Here is a 27,114-nt window from a genome sequence, read left to right on the forward strand (position 1 = left end):
ACTTTTGGGCAAGTCACTTAACTTCTCTGTGCTTTAGCCCTATGTGGGAGTGGACTGTTTCCAATCTGATTAGCTTGTATCTACTCCAATGCTTAGTACAATGTCTGGCACATAGTAAGCCCTTAACAAATACCATAAAAAACAACCCTCATGCCTGATGGTTTTGATTTTGTCAACAAAGTAGTTGACAAGGTCATTGTAGGGCAAGAGGTTTCGGGGGGCAATAAATGCCTGAAATAGTTGATGGGGACCATGGATATGATAGTCGAGAAGTGGGGAGAAGTAGTTTTGCTTAGTGGAGGAGAGGGTAGACTATTGCAGATTACAGTTGCAGATACATTCGAAATAACTGAAGTTGGCCTGGTACCTAGATTTCCTCCAACTGAACTCTGCAGCCCGAAGAGAGGAAAAGAGGAAGTATCGTACGGCCGATCCAGGACTGGGGGGTTGGTGGTCTGAATTCGAAAGAGGGAGAGTTGAATTTGGTGGATGGGGTGGAGTTGAGGGTATGAATTTTGCAGTAAATAGAAGGGAGGATGGGTAGGGATTCCAAATGGAGCATGATTCCCTGGGATAAATGAAGGGGGGTCAAGAGATCAGAGGTGTCTGAGGGGAGAGAGGATACATTTTTGTGGGGAGACGGGCTTGTAGAGAGAAGGCAATCTCACTGCACATATGTACATAACTTTACGTAGTATGAATTATTTATCTAAACTAATGTCTGTCTTTCCCTTTAAACTGAAAGCTTATTATGGGAAGGGAACATATCCACTAATTCTGATGTATTGTACTCTTCCTAGAGCTTAGTACAGTGATGCGCACATAGTAAGCGCTCAATGAATACCTTTTTCTGATTGATTGACTGATTGACCGAGGTTGTGTTGGCAAGTGGGATTTTGGGGTTGGTGAGGATAGGTACAATGACCTGATGAAGAGGAGATAAAGAAATCCAGGATGTGCTCTAGTAAGTAAGGGTATGAGGTTGGGTGGAGCAGAGATTGACAGAGTTAAGGAATGAGAAGAAAGTTCAGTGGGAGTTCACCAGGAATGCCCTCATGGATGCCGAAATCCCCCAGGACCCCCAGAGCCCTAGTTAATAATAATGTTGGTATTTGTTAAGCGCTTACTATGTGCAGAGCACTGTTCTAAGCGCTGGGGTAAACACAGGGGAATCAGGTTGTCCCACGTGGGGCTCACAGTCTTAATCCCCATTTTACAGATGAGGGAACTGAGGCACAGAGAAGTTAAGTGACTTGCCCACAGTTACACAGCTGACAAGTGGCAGAGCTGGGATTCGAACTCATGAGCGCTGACTCCAAAGCCCGTGCTCTTTCCACTGCGCCACACTGCTTCTCTGTTAGAGAAGACGATTTTCCTCCAAGATCTGACAAAGTTCTCTCTTTTTTGAAAATGACTCTCTGATAAAGTAAATAATTTGCTCATTTATTTGGAATCACTCAGAAGTGTCTTGTCACAGCTTGGATCCATCTTTGTGGGATAGTGTCTACGTAACTGATCCCTCTCTGCGTAACAAGCCAAAGGTCAGGTCATGTTCCTTACCAGGCCCCTGGATGTTTTGTTTTTAAAACAAATTTTCCTTTTGAGATGATATGCCCGAATGACTCTCTCTCCCTGTGGGCGGTAGGCACGTACCCTGGGAGAAGTGATGTGTGTCAGAGCAGGAAGTGAGCACGGCCCTGGCATCACCCAAAGGCAGAGGAGGGGATCAAGGAAGCCCAGATCTGATAATGTTCCATTAGCCCAGTGGGAAATAAACCATTTGTGACATTTGACTCTTTTTATTTTATTTTTTTAACCTTTGACAGAAGTCTAGAATACAGCAAGTATTTTCAGATGGAGATAAAAAAAAATGCCTGGATAATTAAGGGAGTACAAATGGCCATTTTCCTTTGTGAGGGAAAGCGTTCAGAATGCACCTTTTCCCCTGTAGAGAGAGAGTGCTTATGATGTCCTGCATCTAAGGCAGTTTTGAGCCAGGATCTAGGTGTGACACAGGTGCCGGTGGAGGAGGGTGGTGCCAGGTAATCTTATCCATAAACGCAAATGTAGAGAAAAGCCTGAGTTAATGAAGGTGGGTAAGACGATCAGTTGGCTTTTGATCCTTGGCAAGAAGACATCTCTTCCAAATCTAGTATAATGTGGTGGACCCATCTAACCAGGTGTAAGAGACAGAAGAAAAGAGAAGCCTGCTGCTGGCTAACAAGGACATGTTCAGCTGCTTGGCAATTTTCCCACACATTTCCCATTTGGGAACAGAATCCTGGGAGTCCGACAGAGGGAGAGAAAAGAGTGTGTGTGTGTGTGTGTGTGTGTGTGTGTGTGTGTGTGTGTGTGTGTGCACGTTCTCTGTGTCTTTCATCTTGCTCCAGCATGGGGACCATAGGGAGAGGCAGGGGTGGAAGTAAAACGGAACCAGTTGGAACTCGGCTCCAGGGTAAGAAGAATTCCCGGAAAGAATGTTCTGGGGTGGCGGTGGTGGTGGAGAGGCAGCACCTCTCCCACGCCGAGACCAGGCCACCCCCAGCCAACCCTGTCTGCTGTTTCTTTGGTTACTCTAGTTTCAGTCCTGCTTCTCCCATTTTATCTTGCCCCAAGGCCCTCGTGACATGCCCAGTCTCTTGAGTTATGAGCTGCCAGGATCTTGGGGCAATAAAAACCGCCTTATCCATAAATACAAATATAGAGAAAAGCCAGAGTCAATTAGGGCAGGCAAATCCATGGGCTCTGGAGCCAAATGAAGTTGACTTTAATGTCATAAAGCAGGCCCAGGGGTTACAGCTCACCAGAGTTCTGGACATTAGGTGCAGTCACTGCCTATTCAATAAATTAAGCTCCTGACTGTCCGCAAGGTGCCAGAAAATCTCATCCAGACTTGATTATTGTCAAAGGGATCGATTGGGAGCAATTGGGTTTCCTTTCACTTACCTCCATGTGAGTCTGTGTTTATATTTACAGGGTTCTATTTGCTGAGGTTCATAATGATTATAATAATTATTGCAGTATTTGTTAAGTGCTTACTATGTGTCGAGCACCGTTCTAAGTGCTGGGGTAGATAAAAGATCATTAGGCTGGACATAATCCCTGTCCCATATGGGATTCACACCTTAGGCAGGAGGAAGTAGGATTGAATCCCCATTTTACAGATGGAGAAAATGAAGCACAGAGAAGCTAAGTGACTTGCCCAAGGTCACACAGCAGACAAATGGCAGAGCCGGCATTGGAACCCAGGTCCTCTGACTCCCAGGCCTGTGCTCTTTCCCTTAGGACCCAATGCTTCATAAGTTAAATGTCTGTACCCTTGGGCTATTGGGCTTTTCCTCATTGAATGCTTACCGAGGCAGTAAAGTGAATGACTCCCTTTTAGGATGAAGGCCAGTAGAATTGCATTTTTAAACACTGTTTACACACCTGCCTGTCATACTTTTCCTTAATGTTCCCTCAGAACCAGTAATCTGGCTCTGCCCACAGTGGACACTCTTTAACACTGTCTTTTACCTTCCCTGTTACACTGCCAACTCCTTGGGGGCAGGTCATGGGCCTCCTGGTTATCTCATACTTCCCAAGCACCTAACATACAGCACCCTGCACCAAGTGGGAGCTCAGTAAATGCTGTTATTATATATTATACAGCTGTTATTGATTAATTAACCAAGGATGCCGCTAGACTGTAAGCTCATTGTGGGTAAGGGAACATGTCTCCCAAATCTGTTGTACTGTACTCTCTCAAGCACTTAGCACAGCTCTGCATTTACAGTAAGCACTAAATAAGTAGCATTGGTTCATTGATTGGATGGTGTTTCTTATCTTTTTGGGACCCCGACAGTTCCTTAACCAGTTCGAGAACTGCTGCGGCCTGCGGGAAGGAGCCATCCTCACTCTGCTTTCCGACATCGGTAAGTACACACCGAGGGTCTGCCCACAGTTTCGGAGGATGTGACGAGCCCTCTGCGAGTCCCAGAGGAAGGGAGCCAGAGCTGATATCGTCCCACTTGGTCCTGCCTCTTCATGGACAGGCAGACCAGGACTCAAATAGTTTTTCTCTCCCTTCCTGCCCCAGGCAGGAAATGGAATATGATTTTAATAGAACAGCCAACTTCCTTTCCTGCTCTGAAGGCCCACTCCCTGATTTCCTGCAAAGGGCAGGGGCGAGATGGGCTGTGATCCATCCCCGGTAACCTGCTTCTCTGTCCTCTTCTGTCCACCCATTCTGGCAGCTCCTCCCCAAGCCTCTCCTTTAGCCTGCAGACCCAGTTGTTAGCATTTGTGGACAGAGGGTAGGATTATTTGTTCTGAAGCGTTTTGACTTATTTCCGGGTGTCCTCTAGCTTGTTTCACCTAAGGATCAGAATCACCTGGAGAGTTAAGGGGGTGTCCCGAGGCATCGCTTAAGTAGAGTTTCGGGGCCCTGCACAATTCATTGGGGTCAGGTTGACCTGTTAGCTTGACGGCCTTACTCAAAAGATCACAATGCCCCAGTACTTAGTACGGTGCCTGGCACAGAGTAAGCACTTAACAAATAGCATTTAAAAAACCCAAAAACACTCATCTCCTGGTCAGCAGTAGTATGGGGAAAAGCCTGGAGAAGAGAAAAACAAAGAATGAAAACCCCAATAATAGAAAATTTTAACTTGCAAAATGAGTGAAATAAACAGTCCGTTCTATATAGCACGTGCAAATTTTTGTCAAATATGAGCAAGTAATTGGGGCCCTCCTATTTTACACATCCATTTTTGGCCTTCGGGCAACTCCTAGGCACGACCACTGCCCTAGCAGAAGTGAAAGAATTCGGAAAATTGTAGAGCTTTGGGAAATGACGGGTCTTCTACTAACTAGTTCCTGATCAGCCCTAGGAAGCCATATCATGGAATTCTTGGAGTACTTCCCAACCATTATACTTTTGAAAAGCACATGAGTGTGTTTCCTTCTGCAAACAGAGGAGCGATTCTCTCATCAATTTTAGGGACTAAACCAGTCATAGTGACCTTTGATGAAAATGTGGCTAGACTACTTATTAGGCAAGCTGGGATCTGGTTCCATGGCACATCTAATTTTGAATCAGAATGAGCTCCTTTCATCACCTGTTGATTCCAGATGAGTTATGCTGCTAATAATAAATAATAATTCATAATTGTAGTATTCATTAAATCCTTACACTGTGTGATCTTGAGCAAGTCATTTAACTTCTCTGGGCCTCAGTTACCTCATCTGTCAAGTGGGGATTAGGAGTGTGAGTCCCAATGTGAGACAGAGACTGCGTCCAACCTGATTAATTTGTATCTACCCCAGGGCTTAGAACAGTGCTTGGTACATAGTTAACACTTACACTGGGGTAGATACAAGATAATCACGTTGGACATAGTCCCTGTACCACATGAGGCTCAGAGTCTATGTAAGAGGGAGTGGGAGTTAATCCCCATTTCATAGATGAGGAAAATGAGGCACAGAGTTAAGTGACTTGCTAAAGGTCACCGTACAGCAGGCAAATGGCAGAACCAGAATTAGAACCCAGCTCTTCTGGGTCCTCAGAGTAAGAGGCAGGAAGTCAGGGGAGCTTCTAGAAAGTCACAATGGACAGATGACAGGGGTCTGCTCGGTGCTTGTGTCCAGGAGTTTCCAGTCCACTTCCCCATGTTCTCAGAACTCCTAACATTAGGGGAAAGAAATACGGATGGGGTGAGATGATGGAAGGAGGAGGGAGTTTTTCATTATTTTCGCAAGTATGATTCCTTGGTAAGACTGCTTGATGTCTTGATTCTAAATATTATTCATTCATTCATTCAATAGTATTTATTGAGCACTTACTATGTGCAGAGCACTGTACTAAGCGCTTGGGATGAACAAGTCGGCAACAGATAGAGACAGTCCCTGACGTTTGACGGGCTTACAGTCTAATCGGGGGAGATGGACAGACAAGAACAATGGCAATAAATAGAGTCAAGGGGAAGAACATCTCGTAAAAACAATGGCAACTAAATAGAATCAAGGCGATGTACAATTCATTAACAAAATAAATAGGGTAATGGAAATATATACAGTTGAGCGGACGAGTACAGTGCTGTGGGGATGGGAAGGGAGAGGTGGAGGAGCAGAGGGAAAAGGGGAAAAAGAGGGTTTAGCTGCGGAGAGGTAAAGGGGGGGTGGCAGAGGGAGTAGAGGGAGAAGAGGAGCTTAGTCTGGGAAGGCCTCTTGGAGGAGGTGAGCTTTAAGTAGGGTTTTGAAGAGGGGAAGAGAATCAGTTTGGCGGAGGTGAGGAGGGAGGGCGTTCCAGGACCGCGGGAGGACGTGGCCCAGGGGTCGACGGCGGGATAGGCGAGACCGAGGGACGGTGAGGAGGTGGGCGGCAGAGGAGCGGAGCGTGCGGGGTGGGTGGTAGAAAGAGAGAAGGGAGGAGAGGTAGGAAGGGGCAAGGTGATGTAGAGCCTTGAAGCCTAGAGTGAGGAGTTTTTGTTTGGAGCGGAGGTTGATAGGCAACCACTGGAGTTGTTTAAGAAGGGGAGTGACATGCCCAGATCGTTTCTGCAGGAAGATGAGCCGGGCAGCTGAGTGAAGAATAGACTGGAGCGGGGCGAGAGAGGAGGAAGGGAGGTCAGAGAGAAGGCTGACACAGTAGTCTAGCCGGGATATAACGAGAGCCTGTAGCAGTAAGGTAGCCGTTTGGGTGGAGAGGAAAGGGCGGATCTTGGTGATATTGTAGAGGTGAAACCGGCAGGTCTTGGTAACGGATAGGATGTGTGGGGTGAACGAGAGAGACGAGTCAAGGATGACACCGAGATTGCGGGCCTGAGAGACAGGAAGGATGGTCGTGCCATCCACGGTGATAGAGAAGTCTGGGAGAGAACCGGGTTTGGGAGGGAAGATGAGGAGCTCAGTCTTGCTCATGTTGAGCAAGATTACAGATGGGTTAATTAGTAGTAGTAATCGTTATTGTATTTACAGAGTGCCCATTTGGTGCATTGGATTGTAGTAAGTGCTTGGGATATACAAATCAAAGAAGTGACATGTTCCCTGCCCACAAGGAGCTTATACTCTAATAGGGGAGTCAGATGTAAAAGTATGTATTAATCAAATAATTAAGAAAAATAATGGATGTGCATTTAAAAAAAATTTTATGGTATTTGCTAAACACTCACTATGTGCCAGGCACTGCAGTAAATGCTGAGGAAGATACAAACTAATCTGGTTGGACAAAGTCCATGTCCAGCATGGGCTAACAGTCTGAATTCTCATTTTACAGATGAGGTAACTGAGGCCCAGAGAAGTGAAGTGACTTGCCCAAGGTCACACAGCAGACAAGTGGCAGAGTCAGAATTAGGACCCATGACCTTCTGACGCCCAGGCCCATACTCTATACCCTATGCTAATCCCGAAGGGATTAGAGTCCTTCTTTCTCCTATGCTCTACCCACTCGACCAAGCTTCTTCTTTACTTTAATGAATGAATTGAATTCAGTGGAATAAATGTACATAGGAAAGTTATATGGTGTAGATAAGTTCAGAGGTGCCAGAGATATCAATTATTATTAATATGGATTATAATAATAATGATATTTGTTGTGTTTCCTATGTATGTGTCAAGTACTGTTTTAAGCACTGTGGTGGATATAAATTAATCATTATCAATGGCATTTATCGAATGTATACTGTTTGCAGACACTGTACTAAGTTCTTTGGGAGAGTACAGTAGAGTATGTTATTCAGATTGAAGACAGTGTCCTGCATGGGGCTCACAATATAAGTAAAAGGGAGAATAGGTATCTAATGCCCTTTTTACAGATGAGAAAACTGAGGCACAGAGAAGTTAAGTGGCTTGCCCAAGGTCACAAAACAGACAATTGGCAGAGCTGTAATCAGAACCCAGGTCCTCTGACTTCCAGGCCCAGTCTCTTTCCACTAGGTTGCTGCTTCTCCTGGAGATGGCAAATGAGTTTATATGACTTAGAGTGCCGGAAAGTAATCAGGGAAGACTTGCTGGAGGAGGTAGGTTTTTAGGAAGGTTTTGAATGTGGAGAGAGCTGTGGTCCATAGGATTTGGGAGAGAGGGCATTCCAAGTCAGGAGAACGGTGTGAGTGACAGGACAGAGGAAGGAGAGTCAAGAGCGAGGTACGGTAAAAGGATTAGCTTGGGAGGGACAAAGAGAGCAGGCTGTGGAATATTGGGTGAAGAGAACAGACGGGTAAAGGGGGTGAGTTGTTAAATCGCCTTGAAGCCAATTGTGAGAAGTTTTAGTTTGTTGTGGAGGGGCACAGGAAGCCAGAGGAAGGCTTTAAGGGAAGGAGAGGTGTGGGCTGAACTACGCTTCACTAAGATCATGTCTACCAGATGCCAGCTCTGCCACGTGTTTGCTGTGTGACCTTGGGCAAGTCACTTAACTTCTCTGTGCCTCAGTTATCTGTAAAATGGGGAGTAAATCCTACTCCCTCCTACTTAGACTGTGAACCCCACATGGGACAGGGACTGTGTCCAACCTGATTAACTTGTAACTACCCCTGTCTGCTTTGCACATAGTAAGCACTTAAGTACACCATTCCACCATCTGTATCATACTGTACTCTCCCAAGAGCTTAGTAGAGTGCTTTGCACATAGTAAACACTCATTAAATACCATTAAGTGATTGATTGATTGATCGACGATCCGTGCGGTATTCTGTAGTGTAGATTGGGAGGGGGAAGCAGCTGGAGGTAGAAAGACCAGCACAGAGGCTGATATCCTAGTCTTTCCATGATATGAAGAGAGTGAATATCCCGGTGACAGCTGTTTGGGAAGTAAGGAATGGGTAGATCTGGGAGATGTTATGTAGGAAGAGTTGGCAAGATATGGAAGTAGTTTGAACGTAAGAGTTGAAAGACAAGAGAGGCAACAAGGATGTCACCAAGGTTGAAGGCTTCTGGGACAGAGAAGATAGTGGTGTGGTCGACTGAGATGGAACATGAGTGGCTATTATTGGGTCAGACCGGTGGTCCATCCCACTCAGGGACATTAAGCTCCTGGAAGAACCATGAAGCGGTTGCTCTCCTTGACACCCAACCTATATTTAGGGTCATACATCCAACGTTGTCCACCTTTTACCTCTACATCCCTAACTTTAAAAAAAATTAGAATTTGTTAAGCATTTACTATGTGCCAGGCACTGTACTAAGTACTAGGGTAGATACAAGCTAATCAGGTTGGACACAGACCAGGTCCCACATAGGGCTCACCGTGTTATTCCCCATTTTACAGATGAGGTAACTGAGGCCCAGAGAAGTGAAGTGAGTTGCCCAAGGTGACACAACAGACAGGTGGAGGAGGCAGGATTAGAATCCAGATCCGTCTGACTCCCAGGCCAGTGCTCTATCCACTAGACCACACTGCTTCTCACCAGTGGATAATAGTGGATAATCAAATCCCGTAACTGCCCATGCTGGCTCCCACCTACAACCCATTGCTCATGGATTCCCCCCGCTTCCTCCACACCGGCCTGTAATATCCTCTTCTTTACTTTCACCAAACCATATCCCTTTGAAGTAGGGACTTCAAAACCCCCTAAAAAATCACTTTCTCCAGATGGTTGGTATTCTCCGATTAATCCTCTCGCCTGCCTAGTTGTGGCTGTTCATTAGCCACCTCTGCACTCCTATCTTCATCTATTTGCTCCATTCGTCTATATTTTCTCACTCTAAACTATGCTGTAGTCATCGATTTAAGCTTCCGTCTCCTCTGCTAGATTGTAAACTCACCAAGGGCAGGGGTGTGTCATGGGTTATTCAAGTGTCAAGTACGGCATTTTGAGGTTAGTAGGTGTTTAATAACTTCTATTGCTACTGATCCTTTTCACTTCTTTATCCTCCTCTGAGCATTTTACACAGTGCAGTTGTGCTGATTCAAAGAGGTGGAAAAAAGTATCATGTTGATCTGTTAAGCAACAGAAAAATGACCTCTAATGTGAAACATTTTTTAGTTTAACCATGCTTTTCCAACCTCAGCTTCAGCACTCAGATACCTTCATGAAAACAGAATCATCCATCGAGATCTGAAACCAGAAAATATCGTCTTGCAGCAGGGACAGCAGAGGGTGAGTTGAAAGCTTGGTTCTACAACTGTCCGTCACCTATTAGTCTTTTCTTCCACATTCACACACAGATAAAATTTCATCTTCAAGAGTATCATCTCTGAACACAGAACACTGTTTGGAAGCTGCTAATGTCCTGACATTTCTTCTTTTGTAATTCCTCTCAATGCCTAGTACAGTGATTTGCACAAAGTAGACACTCGATCTTTACTGCCGGTTAAATATATACTGCCATTTATGTGTATAAATAATCGCATTTATATAACATATAAATATATATTGTATTATTACAACCACCTTCTGATCACAGCACCCCTTCCACCACTACAGTACTCTTTTGTATTTTTATCATCGTATATGTTATTAATTGGTTGATTCCCTTACATCTGTTGTTATAACTGTTCTTTTTTTTATTAGTGAATTTGTGACAATTTACTTAGATTGAACGGTCCTTGACATTCCATATAACATCTCTTTTATATCACTAATGATGATGTCCTAAGATGACCATGAATCCTGGCTATTCAGCCTTCTAGGCTGTTTCTTTGGAGGTGGCACAGTCCCAGATTTTCAACCAGAACTCAGACTAATCCAGTAATCTCATCACGCACACACAAACCCCCATACTCCTAAACACCAAGAGTTATGTATTCACCAAATCATGTGCAGGGTTTGCCTCAGGTTGGCTTCTCTTGGTAGAGAGGGGAAGTGTTTTTGTAAATGTTGTTTTTTTTTAATTTCCTTGAGAGCAAAGTGATTCTCTTGAAACTTCAAAACCTTTTCCAAGTTAAACAGAGAAAGCTTAAAATTTTTCCTGTGGATTAGAGGAATTTAAATGGGTGACATTGTTCAAGCTCACAAGTTGCAGGATTCTGATAAGAACTTATTGTTTGTTTTTCACCCTCAAAGCCCCTACCCTACTGACTTCTTGTTCTCAAGGTATAGAGAGCTTCCTTTTCCTTCTCTGTCCTTCCCCTGCCTGCCGCCCTTCTCCCCCCTCTCCGAACCCCAGACCTCTCCCACCCATCCTGTCCTCTATTGGAATTGAACTAGAGAGGCTGGATGTACGTTGGATCATTTTTAAGACTTTTACACATAACTATTGTCTGTCAGCAGTTGGCAGCCAAAGGTAGGAGAGGGATTTTAAATAAGTGCCCTTAACCCCACAGCACTTCTACATAGCCATAATTAATTTCTATTAATGTCTGTCTCCCCCTTAGTCTGTAAGCTTGTTGTGGGCAGGGAATATGTCTTCCAACTCGTGTTGTATTTTCTGAAGTGCTTAGTACAGTGCTCTGCATAAAGTAAGAACTCAGTAAACATGACTGATTGAAGTGCCTACACTTTGAGCCATTGTGATTCTGAAATTGTGGCTGAATCATAAATGGCTGTTGTCGTGGTGTACAATTTCCATAGACTTGATACTATAACATGGGATCCTTTCCAGAACCCCTGGTAAAATAATATGAAATTCCTTTATGAATTACTAAACTAAACTTTTACATAGTCTTTACTAAAACAATTCACAATTAAAGCATGAAGTCACAACATGAACTAAAAACGGAATTGGAACATGGCTGAGTCTGTAGGGGGGCTGCAGAAGTCGGGGCTTAGGTGACTTCATGAAGAATTTGACCATCAGGTTGATCAGCATGCTTCTTCTTGTTCTTCTTGTCTTCCAAAAGTACATTCATAGCAGGCCAACTCTTTGTGAAGCCCTCTTCATACATATGCATGTACATATGTACATATGTAAAGATAGGTAAAGTCACAGCAGTAATTCAATCCAATAATAACTCCAGGAAACTGAGACGAGAAGTTGGGAATTAACCTGATCTGTGGTTCTCCTGGACGTCTGCCCTTTGAAAACTATTGTGAAGGTTGAAGTTAAATAAAGGTAATCTGTCCAATACTTTCTCCAACCCACTGAAAGGAACTAGAGCTGTTCAGACCATCTTAGGCTGCCATGCTTGAGGCAATATTTCTCAAAGAGCATCTGCTATTTCTCAGAGAGACCCAGTAAATAAAATAATGCCTATATACACAATGCCCTTTGGACCACAGCCAACTCTCCAGATGGGAAATGGGTTAGAATCAGAATTCTGTTCTGATGTCCTGCAAAGTCTTCTCCAAGGCAGGCTACAAGACTACAGGCAAGCATCTTCAAAAGCCTTTGAGCTAATCAGCCAGGAGCCAGACTGTGCTGATGCTCATGCTCTTGAAACAGACACACAAGAAGTCACCTCAGTGATTATGAATCACTTTGCAGAGTCAGCACAGTGTTACGGTTTGATAGTAAGCCTGAAGAAAACCCAGATTTTTGTTTAACTACCTACACCTGTGACACCATATACTCACCAAAGATTTTCAGAGGCTTTCCTCAGATCTGCAACAATGCACAGTCCAGCAGTGCCTAGGCAGACAAAATATAGAAAGTAAATTAAGATGACCAGCATGGGATAACTGACAGAGTTAGGTGGCAGCAAGGTATTAAGCTTTGTACTTAAATGGAAAATCTCTAAAGCTATAGGGGTGTCCGACCTTTGATATGGCTGAGAGACTTGGATCTTCCGTGAAAAGGACATACAGCTTCTTGAGAGGTCTCCAAAGTCACCTCTGAGCTGGGCTCAACATCTTTTAGACTGAGAACCCGTTGTTGGGCAGGGATTGTCTCTATCTATTCCCAATTGTACATTCCAAGCGCTTAGTACAGTGGTTTGCATGCAGTAAGCGCTCAATAAATACGATTGAATTAGTGAATGAATGAAATGACAAGACAGAGAATGAGAAACACTGTGGCCTAATGAAAGGAGCATGGGCCTGGGAGTCAGGGGACCTGGGTTCTGATCCTAGCTCTGCCACATGTCGGCTATACGATCTTGAGCAAGTCACTTAACTTCTCTGTGCCCCAGTTGCCTCATCTGTAAAATGGAGATCAAGACTGTTATCCTCCAGTGGGACAGGGATTGTAACCAACCTGATTATCTTCTATGTACCCCAACGCTTAGTATAGTGCCTGACAGTAAGTGTTTAACAGATTTCATTAAAAAAAGAAAAAGACATTATTATCAGTAACAAAGTTCTGGAACCAAATCAGCTCACCAACAGTGAGGCAATGATGCTTGTAAGACAACTCTGCTGGGGAAGAAATATGAAACAAAGAATGATAGCTGTGTTGATACATGGACTTTGTCCAACCTGATTTACTTGTATCTACCCCAGCATTTAGTAGAGTGCCTGGCACTTGGTTAATGCTTAACAAGTACCATTAAAAAACAAAACAAAACAAAAAACCAGGATTTTAAACTTTTAAACTTTAAATTCACTCATAAATTCAATCGTATTTATTGACTGTTTCCTCGTGCAAAGCACTGTATTAAGTGCAGAGCAGCAGTTTCAAATAAGAAGCCGTAGCAGTGGGCTGTTAGGAGAGAACAAAGCAGACAGGCCAGACCAGCAATCCACAATCCAGAGAGGGGATTATTCCCTGGAGCAGAATCCTTGAAAGATTAGGATGACCATCTCAAAAATAACAACTGGCCTTGTCAATGCAGCAGGACTGTCTCTCCATGCATACAGTGTGGAAAGGATTATTGTTCATGCATTTCCCCTTTCAGCCATGTCTGCAAACAGAGTTACGATCTCACTGCTGTGTCATCTTCAAAAATGAAAGCCAGGTAGTCAGCTTATACCACCAACTGGGATTCAGAAATGTCTTCTACAGTAGCATCAGAGCTAACAGTTGGCCTCTTAAGAAAGCTTCCTCGTTGTACAATTACGTGTCTCGTAATCCTTGGATGTGTTTTTTTCTTTCTTAGTTAATCCACAAGATCATTGATTTGGGCTATGCAAAGGAGCTGGATCAGAGCAGTTTATGCACATCTTTTGTGGGGACACTGCAGTATCTGGTAAGAGTTGGGATTTACAGTTTTCCTTAGAATTTTATCCGCCGACAGCACTGTGATGTGTGAGTCTCAGTTTGAATGCCCAGGTCTTAGTACCCACTGCCTTTTACAGCTGTAGCACTCAGACCTTAGCATTAAAACAGGGACTGGTATGCACAGAGCAGTAGTGATACTATTTATTTAGCATTTACTTTGTGCAAAGCACTGTACCAGTTGCTGGGAAAGAATACATAGGTGGGAATTAGACATGTCTCCTATCCTTTCGGGGGTCTCACGACCTAAATAAAATGGTTTAATATCCTTGAAAGCATGGGAAACATGCAGGTTTTAAGCCAACTGGTTTCTATGCCCCATGGACCAGCCCCTGAAACCGGTAAAGGAATTCTTAGTGCCCGACCCTCTCCCCGTGACAGCATGTCTTTCCAAATTAGCAGGTTCACCACAAAGAGATCACTCGGGCCCTCACAGTAAATAAGCAGTATTCCCTTGGTTAAAAAGATTAAAAATACAACAATAATTGTATCCCGGTATTTTGAACCAGGTCAAAGGAAGAATGCATTATCTCTGGCCTTGCATTCATTCTTAATCTTGGTCCAGGGACTGCTCCAAATCCCTGAGCAAACCCCGCTTTGGTCTCACAGGCCCTTGCTTGGCCTCTACTAGACAAACATTCATTCTTACTTCCAACCATATTTATCGAGTGCTTATTGTGTGCAAAGCACTGTACTAAGTGCTTGGGAAAGAACAATACAACAATAAACAGTGACATTCCCTGCCCACAACGAGCTCACAGTCTAGAGTCGGAGAGACTGACATCAATACAAATAAATAAAATTACAGATATGTACATAAATACTTTGGGGCTGGAGTGGTAGGGAGAGCAAAGGGAGCAAGTGTGGGCAACACAGAAGGGAGTGGGAGTTGAGGAAAAGTGGGGCTTAGTCTGGGAAGGCCTCTTGGAGATGTGCCTTCAATAAGGCTTTGAAGCAGGGGAGAGCGATTGTCTGTTGGATTAGATGAGGGAGGGCGTTCCAGGCCAGATGCAGGACCTGGCCTAGGGGTCAGCGGCGAGACAGGGAGATGGAGCCACCAGTGTGCAGGCTGGGTTGTAGAGGGTTCGTAAACACCTTCCCACAAGTAAACTCAGTGGTAATGGCCCTAAGTAGAGGGCTCGTTATGGGCAGGGAACTTCTAATTCTGTTATACTGTACTCTCTTAAGCACTTAGTATAATGCTCTGCACAGTGTAAGTGCTCAGTAAATACCATTGATTTGATTGATATATTATTTCAAAATTGTACAAAGTCTTTATTGTTCATTATCCATGGAGTCCTTGTAAGGTAGGTAAAAGGTTACCATTGGAAGAAATGATCCTGCTGACTGTGACACATAGAGCACAGAGACTCAAGGAGGGAAATCGAAATGAGGTATTAAACATTTTTAAGCAAGTCAGCTTTGTAGTGACCTTCACTTCTCCTAGAGTGCATTTTTGAGAGGTATGGAAGGAATCCATAGGGTTGCCCGACTCCCCCAACAGTAGGTCCTAGGCCACTAGAAGATGGCTGCTTGGTTTTAAGCCTGGTATTCACAATTGCAGGCCCCTGAGCTGTTGGAACAACAGAAATACACAGTGACCGTGGACTACTGGAGCTTTGGAACCCTGGCGTTCGAGTGCATCACGGGATTCCGGCCGTTTCTACCCAACTGGCAGCCAGTGCAGTGGTGAGTGGTTCAGTGCTTAGAACAGTGCCAGAACTTAGAACAGTGCCTGGTACATAGAGGATGCTCAACAGATACCATCATTATTATTAATAACTAGGGGTGGGGGGTGTCGTAAGCTGGAAAGTTTTAGTAGTAGTAGGAATAGTATTTATTAAATGCTTGCAGTGTGCAGGGCACTGTACTAAGCACTGGGAAAGAACACACAGGCGAAAATTAGCAGGCCCCTCAAGGAGCAGATTTCTGTGAGGGAATAGAAGTGAAATGGGTTAAGAAAATGAGTGTGGGTGCCTGAGAGAGAACATCAGCATGTGAGTGTGTATATGGAAGACCAGTAGATAGTATGTATGCAGTGCATTTACATTAATTTCCATTGAAAAGGCAGTCATGCTAGTGTGGAAATCTTTACCTTTGGAATGCTCTCCCTTAATTTGCAGAGTATCAGTATTTTGCAAATAAGATGTAAGTGTGAGAGAAATCATTAAAGACCAGACAGGGAATTTAAGGAGATGAGAAATGAGCAGAGCTGTGTGAAAACATTTTGGAGATAAAACTTAAGGAATAAGATGCCTGGAAGAACACCATGCCTGAGGCTGTTCTAACATGGATCACCCTCTTCATTCAGTCCCAACTGTCTTTAAGTTCCAAAAGGAGAAAACAATCTCAACAATAATAACGGTGGCATTTAAGTGCATATTTTGTGCCAGCTCTGTATGAATCATTGGTATAGACACACCATAAGATTGAAAACAGTCCCTGTTCAACATGGGACTCGCAGTCTAAGAGGGAGCGAGGACAGGTATTTTATCCCCATTTTACAGATGAGGTAGCTGGGGCCTCAGAGAAGTGAAATGACTTACCTAAGATCACAGAAGAGGCAAGAGCCAGAGCCAGGATTAGAACTCAGGTCCTCCTGACTCTTCCACACGAGCCTGAGCTTTTGGTCATAAACCGTGCCTTGGGTCACAAGGCACGGAATGGATGATGCTGATGAATTAACTTTAGTTATGAAAAGTAGATTGGTTCAGGCAGCTGGAAAGTGATAAATGAAAACATTAGTTGGCTATTGGTTGGTGTTGGGTTTTAAAGGGCCAAGGGCATCTTGAAAAACAGAAGGAGTTAAATGTTCTGTCCAGCTGATCACTCTGGAAATCATTGTTTCTTTCCAGGCATTCAACAGTACGACAGAAGAGTGAGCTGGATATTGTTGTTAGTGAAGATTTGACTGGAGAAGTGAAATTTTCCAGCCGTTTACCATACCCTAATAACCTTAACCGGTAAGGCACAGTATTAATTCTCATAATAGTAATGCTTAACTGCTATAACTCTCAAAAGCTGAGAAACTAGTTGTCCTGTCTGCCGTTTTAAAAATAAATTGAAGAAGCCACTTTGACAATAGGTTCTTGGGCATAATTACCTGACATCACCTATCCCAACTTATGTCTAAGTTCTGTATGTGGAAACGAAATGATCTTCCTAAATAATTTGGTAGTGCTAGGGCCCTGTCTCAGATGGATGATAACGAGACTGCCAGTCAATCAAAAAAGAATGTGACATTTATATCAGCAGTGAACTAGGATTCTGGGAACCCCAAATGCAGCCTCCCGCCGGTGTTGAAAAGTGAGTGTGAGAAATGAGGGCCCCTTTCACTCCCTCCTGCCCAGCACCTACCTTTTGGCCATCCGCTCTAGACTGTAAATTCGTTTTGGGTAGGGAGTGTGTCTACTATATTATATTCTCCCAAGTGCTTGTAGAGTGTTCTGCACATAGTAAGCGCTCTACAAATGCGATTGATTGACTGATCTTTACTTCCACCACTGTCTCTGCTTCCGGCTGCCAATGCCAGGGGGAGGAATAGCCCAGCTCTGAGCTTGGTGGATTCCTATAGTGGTGGGGCTCTGGAGCAGTGGCCTCAACTGCCCCACTGTGGTGCCGGCCCTAGTTTGGCCTTCTGAGTAATGTCTTCAAAACTAAACGAAGATTGGCCACATAGGTCAATAGAGGTCATAGCCCTCTAGACTGTAAGCTTGTTATGGGCGGTCGGTCGGTCGGTCAATCGTGTTTACTGAGCGCTTACTGTGGGCAGAGCACTTTGCGTACTGTGCAGAGAAGCAGCATGGTGTAGTGGATAGAGCATGGGCCTGGGAATCAGAATGTCTTGGGTTCTAATTCTGGCCCTGCCACTTGCATGCTGGGTGACCTTGGACAAGTCACTTTACTTCTCTGTGCCTCAGTTACCTCATCTGTTAAATGGGGGTTGAGACTGTGAGTCCTACGTGGGACAGGGACTGTGTCAACCCGATTTGCTTGTCCACCCCAGCACTTAGTACGGTGCCTGGCACATAGTAAGCATTTGACAAATACCACAATTATTATTATTACTATTAAGCACTTTGGGAGAGTACAGTATAACAATACAACAGACACATTCCCTGTGGATGTGTCTACCGACTCTATGATATTGTTATCTTGTACTCTCCCAAGCACTTAGTACAGTGCTCCGCATGCAGTCAGAGCTCTGTAGATACTATTGATTGACTGGTGTGTCCCCTTGTCCACTCTTTCCCTTTTTTGGTCTCCCAGAGTTCTGGCTCTCCGGCTAGAAAAGTGGCTGCAGTTAATGTTAATGTGGCAACCAAGACAGAGGGGTACAGACCACATCTATGGGCCCAATGGCTGCTTCAAAGCATTGGATGACATCCTAAACCTCAAGGTGAGTGTGAAGAGTAGATTTTTGCTGAGTTGATAATGACAAATACTAAAAAGAAGGATATCAGTAAGAGGCTTTAGTTAAATCCCAAAATTAGGGGAAATTCACTAAAGTGTCTGGTTCAACTTGGATGGGAGCATGCATGATTTATAAGTTGGTGAGTAGGAATAGAGTGATCATACAAATTAGCAAAGGCCCAAATACTTTATTTACATTAAAAGAAATCACTCTGATGAAAACTTGAGGGGGAGAGAGAAGCAGGATGGCCTTGTGGATGGAGTGTGGGCCTGGGATTCAGGAGGACCTAGGTTCTAATCCTGGCTCTTCCACATGCCTGCTGTGTGACCTTGGGCAAGTTGCTTAAGTTTTCTATGCCTCAGTTACTTCATCTTTCAAATGGGGATTAAAATTATGAGCCCTATGTGGGACAGGGACTGTATCCAACCTGATTAACTCAAATCTACCCTAATGCTTACTAGAGTACCTGGCATTTAGTAAGTGCTTAAGAGAGAAAGAGAGAAGCAAGTTGTTTTTTTCTGAAACAGTGATTTTGATCTCCATTAAATCCTGTGCTAAACTCTAGAATGCACAATAGGATTATCTTCAAAGTGATATAGGCAGTGAATAATGTTCTTCTTGTGAGGAGTACTTGTGGTGTTTGTGTCTAGCACTGTACTGAGCACTGGGGTAGATACAAGATAATCCAGTCGAACACAGTCCCTGACCCAACCGACCCCTGACCTGTGACCTGATGCTTGTTTTTGCAGCTGATTCATGTCTTGAACATGGTAACCGGCACTATGCACACCTACCCAGTGACAGAGGAAGAAAGTTTGCAAAGCATGAAAGCTAGGATTCAGGCTGACACAAAGATCCCAGAGGAAGATCAAGAACTATTACAGGAAGCTGGACTGGCGTTATTTTCGGACAAACCTGACACTCAGGGTATTACAGATGGCAAGGTAAAACCGGGTTTCTTGAAGTCCATCTTGAACCATTTCACTAACTACTCACTGACTTCTTCCCCATCTTCCAAAAAGTGCCTTCTCTTTATGTCACGCTTTTACTCCTTTATGCCTCCCTCATTACCTTGTAGGACACTCCTCACTCCGTCTATCTCCTCACTCCTTTGGACTCAGAACCAATCTTGCTTGCTCCCAGACCATATGACCTTTCTTCAGTTGCTCACTAGAGGTTTTCCACCCCAAACTTACATCTGCCCCTGCTCAATGGGGAAGCATTCAAAATGTACTGATGGTGGTGTAAGCTCATTACGGGCAGGGAACGTGTCTGCTAATTCTGTAGTATTATACTCTCCCAAGAGCTTAGAACAGTACTCTGCACTTAGTACGCACTGAATAAATACCACTGAGTCACTGATTGCCGCTCTTTATAGATGGAGCAGCTAAATCCCTGGGAGAAACCCTGAACAGCAAGCAATTTTCTGGGCATGAGGATACCACTATGAGCGCACTTGTTCTTGTTCTTCTGCAGTTGAATGATGGCCGGATATGGGACATGGACCTCCTTTTTCTGTTCGACAACAGTAAAGTCACTTACGAGACCCAGATCTCACCACGTTCCCATCCTGAGAGCGTCAGTTGCATCCGTAAGAACCTCATCTTGATCTGAACCGTCTGTTATTCCCCCTCCCATTAGTGAAGATGCCCTGAGATGAGAACCATCATGACAAGGGACAAGAAAACTGCTTCTCTCTGTGTATTTCACTGCTAGAGGCATAACTAATAGCCAAGGGACATTATAGGAGAAGATTGAGAAGGCAGGAAATATCCAACCCAAGCTGGTTTTTAAATGAGAGGACAGTAGGTTCTGTACCCAAGCTGAACTAGCACCTAAAATAAAAGGCTATTTCAGAGTAAGTAGCTTAGTTACTAAAGCTACAGGATCGTAGACTGTTAGCTCATTGCGGGTAGGGGATGTGTCTATTTATTATTGTATTGTACTCTCTGCACACTGACTGCACACAGTCAGTGCTCAGTAAATATGATTGAATGAATGAATATCAAGGATGGGAGTAGACTTGTTGCGGGCAGGGACCGTGTCTACCAACTCTGTTATATTGTACTCTTCCAAGCGCATAGTACAGTGCTCTGCACACAGTAAGCACAATAAATGCCACTGATCATGGATATTGGCTCTTGTGGGCCTACATAGTCTAGAGTCTCTCTTTCAAGGTTGCGGTTTGACGGTTCTCATCTCTCTTATTTTGTGTCCAGTTCAGGAACCCAAGAAAAATCTCGCCTTCTTCCAGCTACGGAAAGTGTGGGGCCAGGTCTGGCACACTATCCGAACCCTGAAGGAAGACTGTAACCGGCTCCAGCAAGGACAGCGAGCAGCCATGTACAATAAACAGGCTTTTTTTACTGCCTTTGAAAGCGTTTGATGGTCGTGGATCCTCTCCAGAGGAAGGAATGGGGGAATGGGTGGAGGTGTTGGTGATGGCTATTCTAGGGCAGGAATTATAGGACTGGTAGAAGGGGTGGGTACAGTGTGGGAGATCCTTCCAGAAGTTATAAAACAACTGTGGTGGGTGGGCATATCGTGGCTCAGTGGAAAGAGCACGGGCTTTGGAGTCAGAGGTCATGAGTTCAAATCCCAGCTCTGCCACTTGTCAGCTGTGTGACTGTGGGCAAGTCACTTAACTTCTCTGTGCCTCAGTTACCTCATCTGCAAAATGGGAATTAAGACTGTGAGCCCACGTGGGACAACCTTTCATTCATTCATTCATTCAATAGTATTTATTGAGCGCTTACTATGTGCAGAGCACTGTACTAAGCGCTTGGGATGAACAAGTCGGCAACAGATAGAGACGGTCCCTGCCGTTTGACGGGCTTACAGTCTAATCGGGGGAGACGGACAGACAAGAACAATGGCAATAAACAGCGTCAAGGGGAAGAACATCTCGTAAAGACAATGGCAACTAAATAGAATCAAGGCGATGTACAATTCATTAACAAAATAAATAGGGTAACGAAAATATATACAGTTGAGCAGACGAGTACAGTGCTGTGGGGATGGGAAGGGAGAGGTGGAGGAGCAGAGGGAAAAGGGGAAAATGAGGCTTTAGCTGCGGAGAGGTAAAGGGGGGATGGCAGAGGGAGTAGAGGGGGAAGAGGAGCTCAGTCTGGGAACGCCTTTTGGAGGAGGTGAAACCTGATTCCCCTGTGTCTAGCCCAGTGGTTAGAACAGTGCTCTGCACATAGTAAGCGCTTAACAAATATCAACATCATCATATGGTGTGCAATTTAGAATGTGACAGGAGCTAGGGTCAGTTCTGGTGCCTGGGTCTCAAATATCCTAATGGAAGCTCTATTAATGATTTCCTCTGGCTCTGTTTTCCCAAGTTACTTATTTAGGTCATCATTCCTCTTGGCAAGACCCCTTTGCCCGATTTGTTGTTGGGTGAGGGATCTTACTGATGAGGTTTAACAAATCATAATTGCTGTTGTTGCTTCAGTGATTGGATGATCATAATGGGCTGAACATTGGATTTTGGCCCTTGAGCCTCTACTAAGCAGCACTAAGATTCAATTTCTCACTGTTGTATAGGATGAACCTTCTGCGTTATAACAGTTCGCTCTCCAAGATGAAAAATTCGATGGCTTCTATGTCTCAGCAGCTGAAGGCTAAACTGGATTTCTTTAAAACCAGTGTCCAGATTGACCTGGAGAAGTACAGTGAGCAAACGGAGTTTGGAATCAGTGAGTACCTCTCCTTCTGTAATGCTCCAAGAGGCTCCATCTTTTCTTCTCTTCCTATAGACTTTCCTTCCACTCTTGTGACCGAGTTGTATCTTCAAATTTTTTTTCTAGCATCAGACAAACTGCTGCTGGCCTGGAGGGAGATGGAACAGGCGGTGGAGCTCTGTGGGCGGGTAGGAGTCTAATTTTAGTTTTAATTATGTACTAAGAAAATGAGGCTTTTTACTCCTATTTTCCAACTTCTCATCCAACTTCAGCCAGGCAAGCAATGGCGATCTTTTTCGGTTAACACTGGGTTCTCCTTGCCATGCTGTGATCGGGGCCAAAGATTTTGTGGGGAAGAAGTTGGAATGTTTTGAAAGATGGGGGCTCATGGAGACTGTATCCAGATTTTACAAAAGACTTTTTAAGTTTCAGATTTAATTCAAATGTAACTCCCAAGTGCCGGTTGTGCTCTCCACTGAAGGAGGCTCAGCACCGAGGTGACATGAAGGGAGTAAACAACAACCGCACTCAGTTATGGAAGTGATTTGCCATTTCCCAAGAAAAGATAAAACCACAGCAAGGAAAGTAACTGGTTGGGCAAGTTCAGTGTGTTGCTATTAAGAGATTTTCATTCAATTTAAATTCTGCCTGTAAGGGAAGTGGTGCTGAGCTGTAAACTGAGCCAGACACCAGTCATCATGGAGGCTTTTACACTGCTCTGTCTGTCCAAGAGGTGGAGCAGATCAGCACTCACAGGGGAAGCAGCAAAGCCGTATTCTAATTCCACAGACATAGCTGGGAAGCAGCGGGGCCTAGTGGAAAGAGCTCAGGCCTGGAGAGTCAGAGGACCTGGGTTCTAATTCTGACTCTGCCACCAGTCTGCCGTGTGGTGACCCTGGGTGTGTCTCTTCACTTCTCTGTGCCTCAGTTTCCTCATTTGCAAAATGGGGATTAAATGCCTGTTTTCTCTACTATTTAGACTAAGAGCCTGATGAGGTTCAGGGACTGTGTCTGGTTGTATTGTATGTACCCCAGCATGTAGTAAAATGCTTGGCAAATAATAAGTGTTTAAGAAATACCATTATTATTATTATTATTATTAGGTTACAGTTACCACTGCTACCAGATTTGGCCTTGCTGCTGTCCTCACTTGTCCCCGCACAAGGCCCCCGCTGTCCAAGTAGTTCATTCGTTCGTTCATCCATTCAGTGTATTTATTGAGTGCTTACTTTGTGCAGTGTACTGTATTAAGCACCGGAAGAGTACAACATAACAATAACAGACACATTCCCTGCCCACAGCGAGTTTACGGTCTTGTAGGGGTGAACAGAGGAGTGTGTAAGGGAGATGGCAAGGGTGGGGTGGGGGAGGTGGGCAGAGAGCATAAACAGTGAGTTAAACCCAGAGGAATTGGCACAAACCACAGTGGTGCTAAGAAATCTTGATGCTGTGGTGCAAGCGTCTGTGGCTAAACTGAAGCGAAAGGCTGACCTGCTCACAGCTATCCCAGTCTGGAGCTACCTGATTTAACCACTGACTTCCTTTGTAACCGTGGCAAGTCCCTTCACTCTTTGTGGCATCATTTTCCTCATCCGTAAAGGGTCACAATGACTAAGCTCTGCACTGCTGTAATAGAAATAATAATACTAACTGTGATGTTTGTTAAGCATTTACTAGATGCCACACCCTGTACTAAGTGCTGGGGTAGATACAAGATAATCAGGTTAGACACATCCCTGTCTCACCTACAGCTCCCAATCTAAGAGGGAGGGAGAACAGGTATTGAATCCCTACTTTACTATTGAGGAAGCTGAGGCCCAGAGAAATTAAAGTAACATGCCCAAGGTAATCCAACAGAAACTGGCGGTAACTAGGGAAATAGATAATTTTTTTCACCCCTCTGTGTTTAGAGTTTGGTCTGATGTGTACTGGGCCACATAATTCATGAAGATGGGCAACAAGGTCTCTCCTTCTTGGCTAAAATTCTGAAAAATAAATTTGTGAAGACTGTGGTGCTTGAAAAAAATGAGGATTTTTAATTTTCAAAACTGGCAAGTTCTTAAGTGGTCCTTGTGACTGGATAAAAGTTGATTTTCTTTCTTATGTAGTATCTCAGGCTATCCATATGGCTCCCAACAATTTAACTTTACTACCACTTTTCTTAGGAGGCTGAGGTGGAACAGCTGGTGGGGCGGATGATGGCACTTCAAACCGACATTGTGGATTTACAGAGAAGTCCAATGGGTCGGAAACAAGGGGGAAATTTAGATGACTTGTAAGTATGAGAGCAATCAATCATATTTATTGAGTGCTTACTGTGTACAGAACACTCTACTAAGCACTTGGGAGGGTATAATGTAACAAAGTTGCTAGACACGTTTCCTGCCCACAATGAGCTCACAGTCTAGAGGGGAAGAAAGGCATTAATGTGTAAAAATTGATGATATGTACATAAGTGCTGTGGGGTTGAGTGAGAGGTGAATAAAGGAAGCAAATCAGGGTGACACAGAAGGGAGTGGGAAAAGGGAAAATGAGGGCTTAGTCAGGGAAGGCTTCTTGGAGGAGATGTGCCTTCAGTTAGGCTCTGACAGTTGGGAGAGTGATTGTCGGATATGATGAGGGTTGACGTTCCAGGCCAAAGGTAATATGTGGGCGAGAGGTCAGTGACGATAGATAGATGAGATCGAGGTACAGTGAGTAGGTCGGCTTTAGAGGAGCGAAGTGTGTGGGCTGGGTTGTAATAGGAGATCAGCGAGGTGAGGTAGGACGGGGCAAGGTGATTGAGCATTGCCTGGGAGTAATTTGGAATAACTTGTTTCCCCAAATAAGGAATGTTGCATTATGAATCTCACTTTCTAGAACTGGATAATTGGATTGGCAGGGATAGGTACAGAAAAGTTTCAAAATTATCTTGTAAAGAGAATTCCTGTTATTTTTCAGAGAAGAACAAGCCAGGGAACTTTACCGAAAACTAAGGGAAAAGCCAAGAGGTAAAGGAGTTTTTAATGGCTAAACCAGGTTCCGTTTCATTTTCTCTTTATGATGCTGTAGCTTTAAACTCACGCCTACCCCTGCTTTAAACTCTTGAGACAATTTGCACATTTATTCTACTTTCAGATCAAAGAACTAGTGGTGACAGTCAGGAAATGGTTCGTTTGCTACTTCAAGCAATCCAGAGCTTTGAGAAGAAAGTCCGAGTAATTTATAATCAGCTCAGGTAATACTGCCCACCCATTGTGTTCATGGAGGAAAGGAGGGAAATGGGAAAGAAGGGAAGTGGGATTTCCCAATTTATCTTTGGTGTCAGATAGAACAAGACAGGTATTCTCTGACAGATGTTATAATTGTATGTGACTACGTAAATTTAGAATTTTTAAAAAAGCTGTTAGTTTCAACAGTGAAAGTTGATTTGCTTTCTAAATAGACTCTGAACCACCAGTGATAAATTTAAAGGAAACCATTTTTCTCCCTCCTTTAGCTCTTGAACCAAATGCATTTGGAGTTGTTTATTTTTAATTAGATTTTTGTTCCTTTCAGCAAAACTGTGGTGTGCAAGCAAAAGGCGCTGGAATTATTTCCCAAAGTGGAGGAGGTGATGAGTTTAATGAATGAAGATGAGAAGACTGTTGTCCAGCTTCAAGAGAAACGACAGAAAGAGCTGTGGAATCTCTTAAAGATTGCTTGTGTAAGTGAAGCCACTTAGTGCAGTCCCTTGCAGTAGGAAAAATGTCCCCACAATCTTGGCGTGCCCCACGGGACACTTGAGAACACCTGCATCGAACAAATTTGATGCACACGTGCACAAATCATCACAGAGGCACTGGGCAAGAGGAGATTTTTGTACAACTAGTGAGCAAATGTTGACTTTATAAAATAGCCCTTTCAGCACTTGAAAGCCAAAGCTGTTAGTTTAAGATCTGGAGATGAAGATGAAGTGAAGAAGGTGTTGCTGACTGATTCTCTCTCCCTCACAACTGGCCATTGTTTTTACCTCCGAGGAGTGTTGTGTAGCTTAAATTGTGTTTGAGTCATACAGATAAGGTATAAAACACTTTCTCCTTACCAAGTATACTGGGAATTTTCAAATCGTTAAGTGGAATTCCATGCCCCTTTTATGTCCAACATTCCTTCCATAAGGATTACTGTTTCTTGGCTGCTGGGTAGTCTAATGAAAAAAGAAATTTGAGGGCAGGATTTGAATCTGCCCCAGGCCCTGAAATTTTGTTTTTGGCTCCTCAGAGCAAGGTGCGTGGTCCTGTCAGTGGCAGCCCAGACAGCATGAACACGTCACGTCTCAGCAACTCTAATCAGTTGTTGTCTCAGCCTCCTGCTGTCCCCTGCAGCTTACCAGAGCCCATCAGAAAAAGGTAATCATTTATTCATTCATTCAATAGTATTTATTGAGCGCTTACTATGTGCAGAGCACTGTACTAAGCGCTTGGAATGAACAAGTCGACACTAGATAGAGACAGTCCCTGCCGTTTGACGGGCTTATAGTCTAATCGGGGGAGACAGACAGACGGGAACAATGGCAATAAATAGAGTCAAGGGGAAGAACATCTCGTAAAAACAATGGCAACTAAATAGAATCAAGGCAATGTACAATTCATTAACAAAATAAATAGGGTAATGAAAATATATACAGTTGAGCAGACGAGTACAGTGCTGAGGGAATGGGAAGGGAGGGGGGAGGAGCAGAGGGAAATGGGGGGAAAAGAGGGTTAAGCTGCGGAGAGGTGGAGGGGGGGTGGTAGAGGGAGTAGAGGGAGAAGGGGAGCTCAGTCTGGGAAGGCCTCTTGGAGGGGTAAGGTACAGCTGGGTTGAAAGTGCCTTCCAGGGGCCGGGTGAGCATCAGGAAAAGATGAGAGTGGATAATTTTGCTCATCACTAGCACTTGTGGAATTTTCACCCATTAGATTGCAAGCTCTTTGAGGACAGGGAATGTTTGTTTTTGCTTCTTTTGTACTCTTCCCAGGGTCTAGTCATGCTCTGCACAGCAAAGGT

At 44.2% G+C, this 27,114-nt stretch overlaps 1 protein-coding gene across 1 annotated transcript in view; it reads left to right on the top strand.

Annotated features, from left to right (window-relative positions):
• IKBKB (inhibitor of nuclear factor kappa B kinase subunit beta) overlaps positions 1-27,114 on the top strand; it is a 46,783-nt gene that overhangs the window by 16,159 nt on the left and 3,510 nt on the right. The window contains exons 5-20 of the mRNA XM_029064876.2: positions 3,845-3,914; positions 9,985-10,073; positions 13,889-13,978; positions 15,572-15,696; positions 16,863-16,970; positions 18,277-18,406; positions 19,171-19,365; positions 19,898-20,012; positions 20,641-20,764; positions 21,974-22,125; positions 22,237-22,298; positions 24,276-24,385; positions 25,051-25,100; positions 25,228-25,327; positions 25,648-25,795; positions 26,350-26,477. Of these exons, the coding sequence (XP_028920709.1) occupies positions 3,845-3,914; positions 9,985-10,073; positions 13,889-13,978; positions 15,572-15,696; positions 16,863-16,970; positions 18,277-18,406; positions 19,171-19,365; positions 19,898-20,012; positions 20,641-20,764; positions 21,974-22,125; positions 22,237-22,298; positions 24,276-24,385; positions 25,051-25,100; positions 25,228-25,327; positions 25,648-25,795; positions 26,350-26,477 (1,796 nt within the window). The remainder of the gene's footprint in view (positions 1-3,844; positions 3,915-9,984; positions 10,074-13,888; positions 13,979-15,571; positions 15,697-16,862; positions 16,971-18,276; positions 18,407-19,170; positions 19,366-19,897; positions 20,013-20,640; positions 20,765-21,973; positions 22,126-22,236; positions 22,299-24,275; positions 24,386-25,050; positions 25,101-25,227; positions 25,328-25,647; positions 25,796-26,349; positions 26,478-27,114) is intronic.

The sequence above is a fragment of the Ornithorhynchus anatinus genome, chromosome 5, assembly GCF_004115215.2.
Source record: "Ornithorhynchus anatinus isolate Pmale09 chromosome 5, mOrnAna1.pri.v4, whole genome shotgun sequence".
Taxonomy (NCBI): domain Eukaryota; kingdom Metazoa; phylum Chordata; class Mammalia; order Monotremata; family Ornithorhynchidae; genus Ornithorhynchus; species Ornithorhynchus anatinus.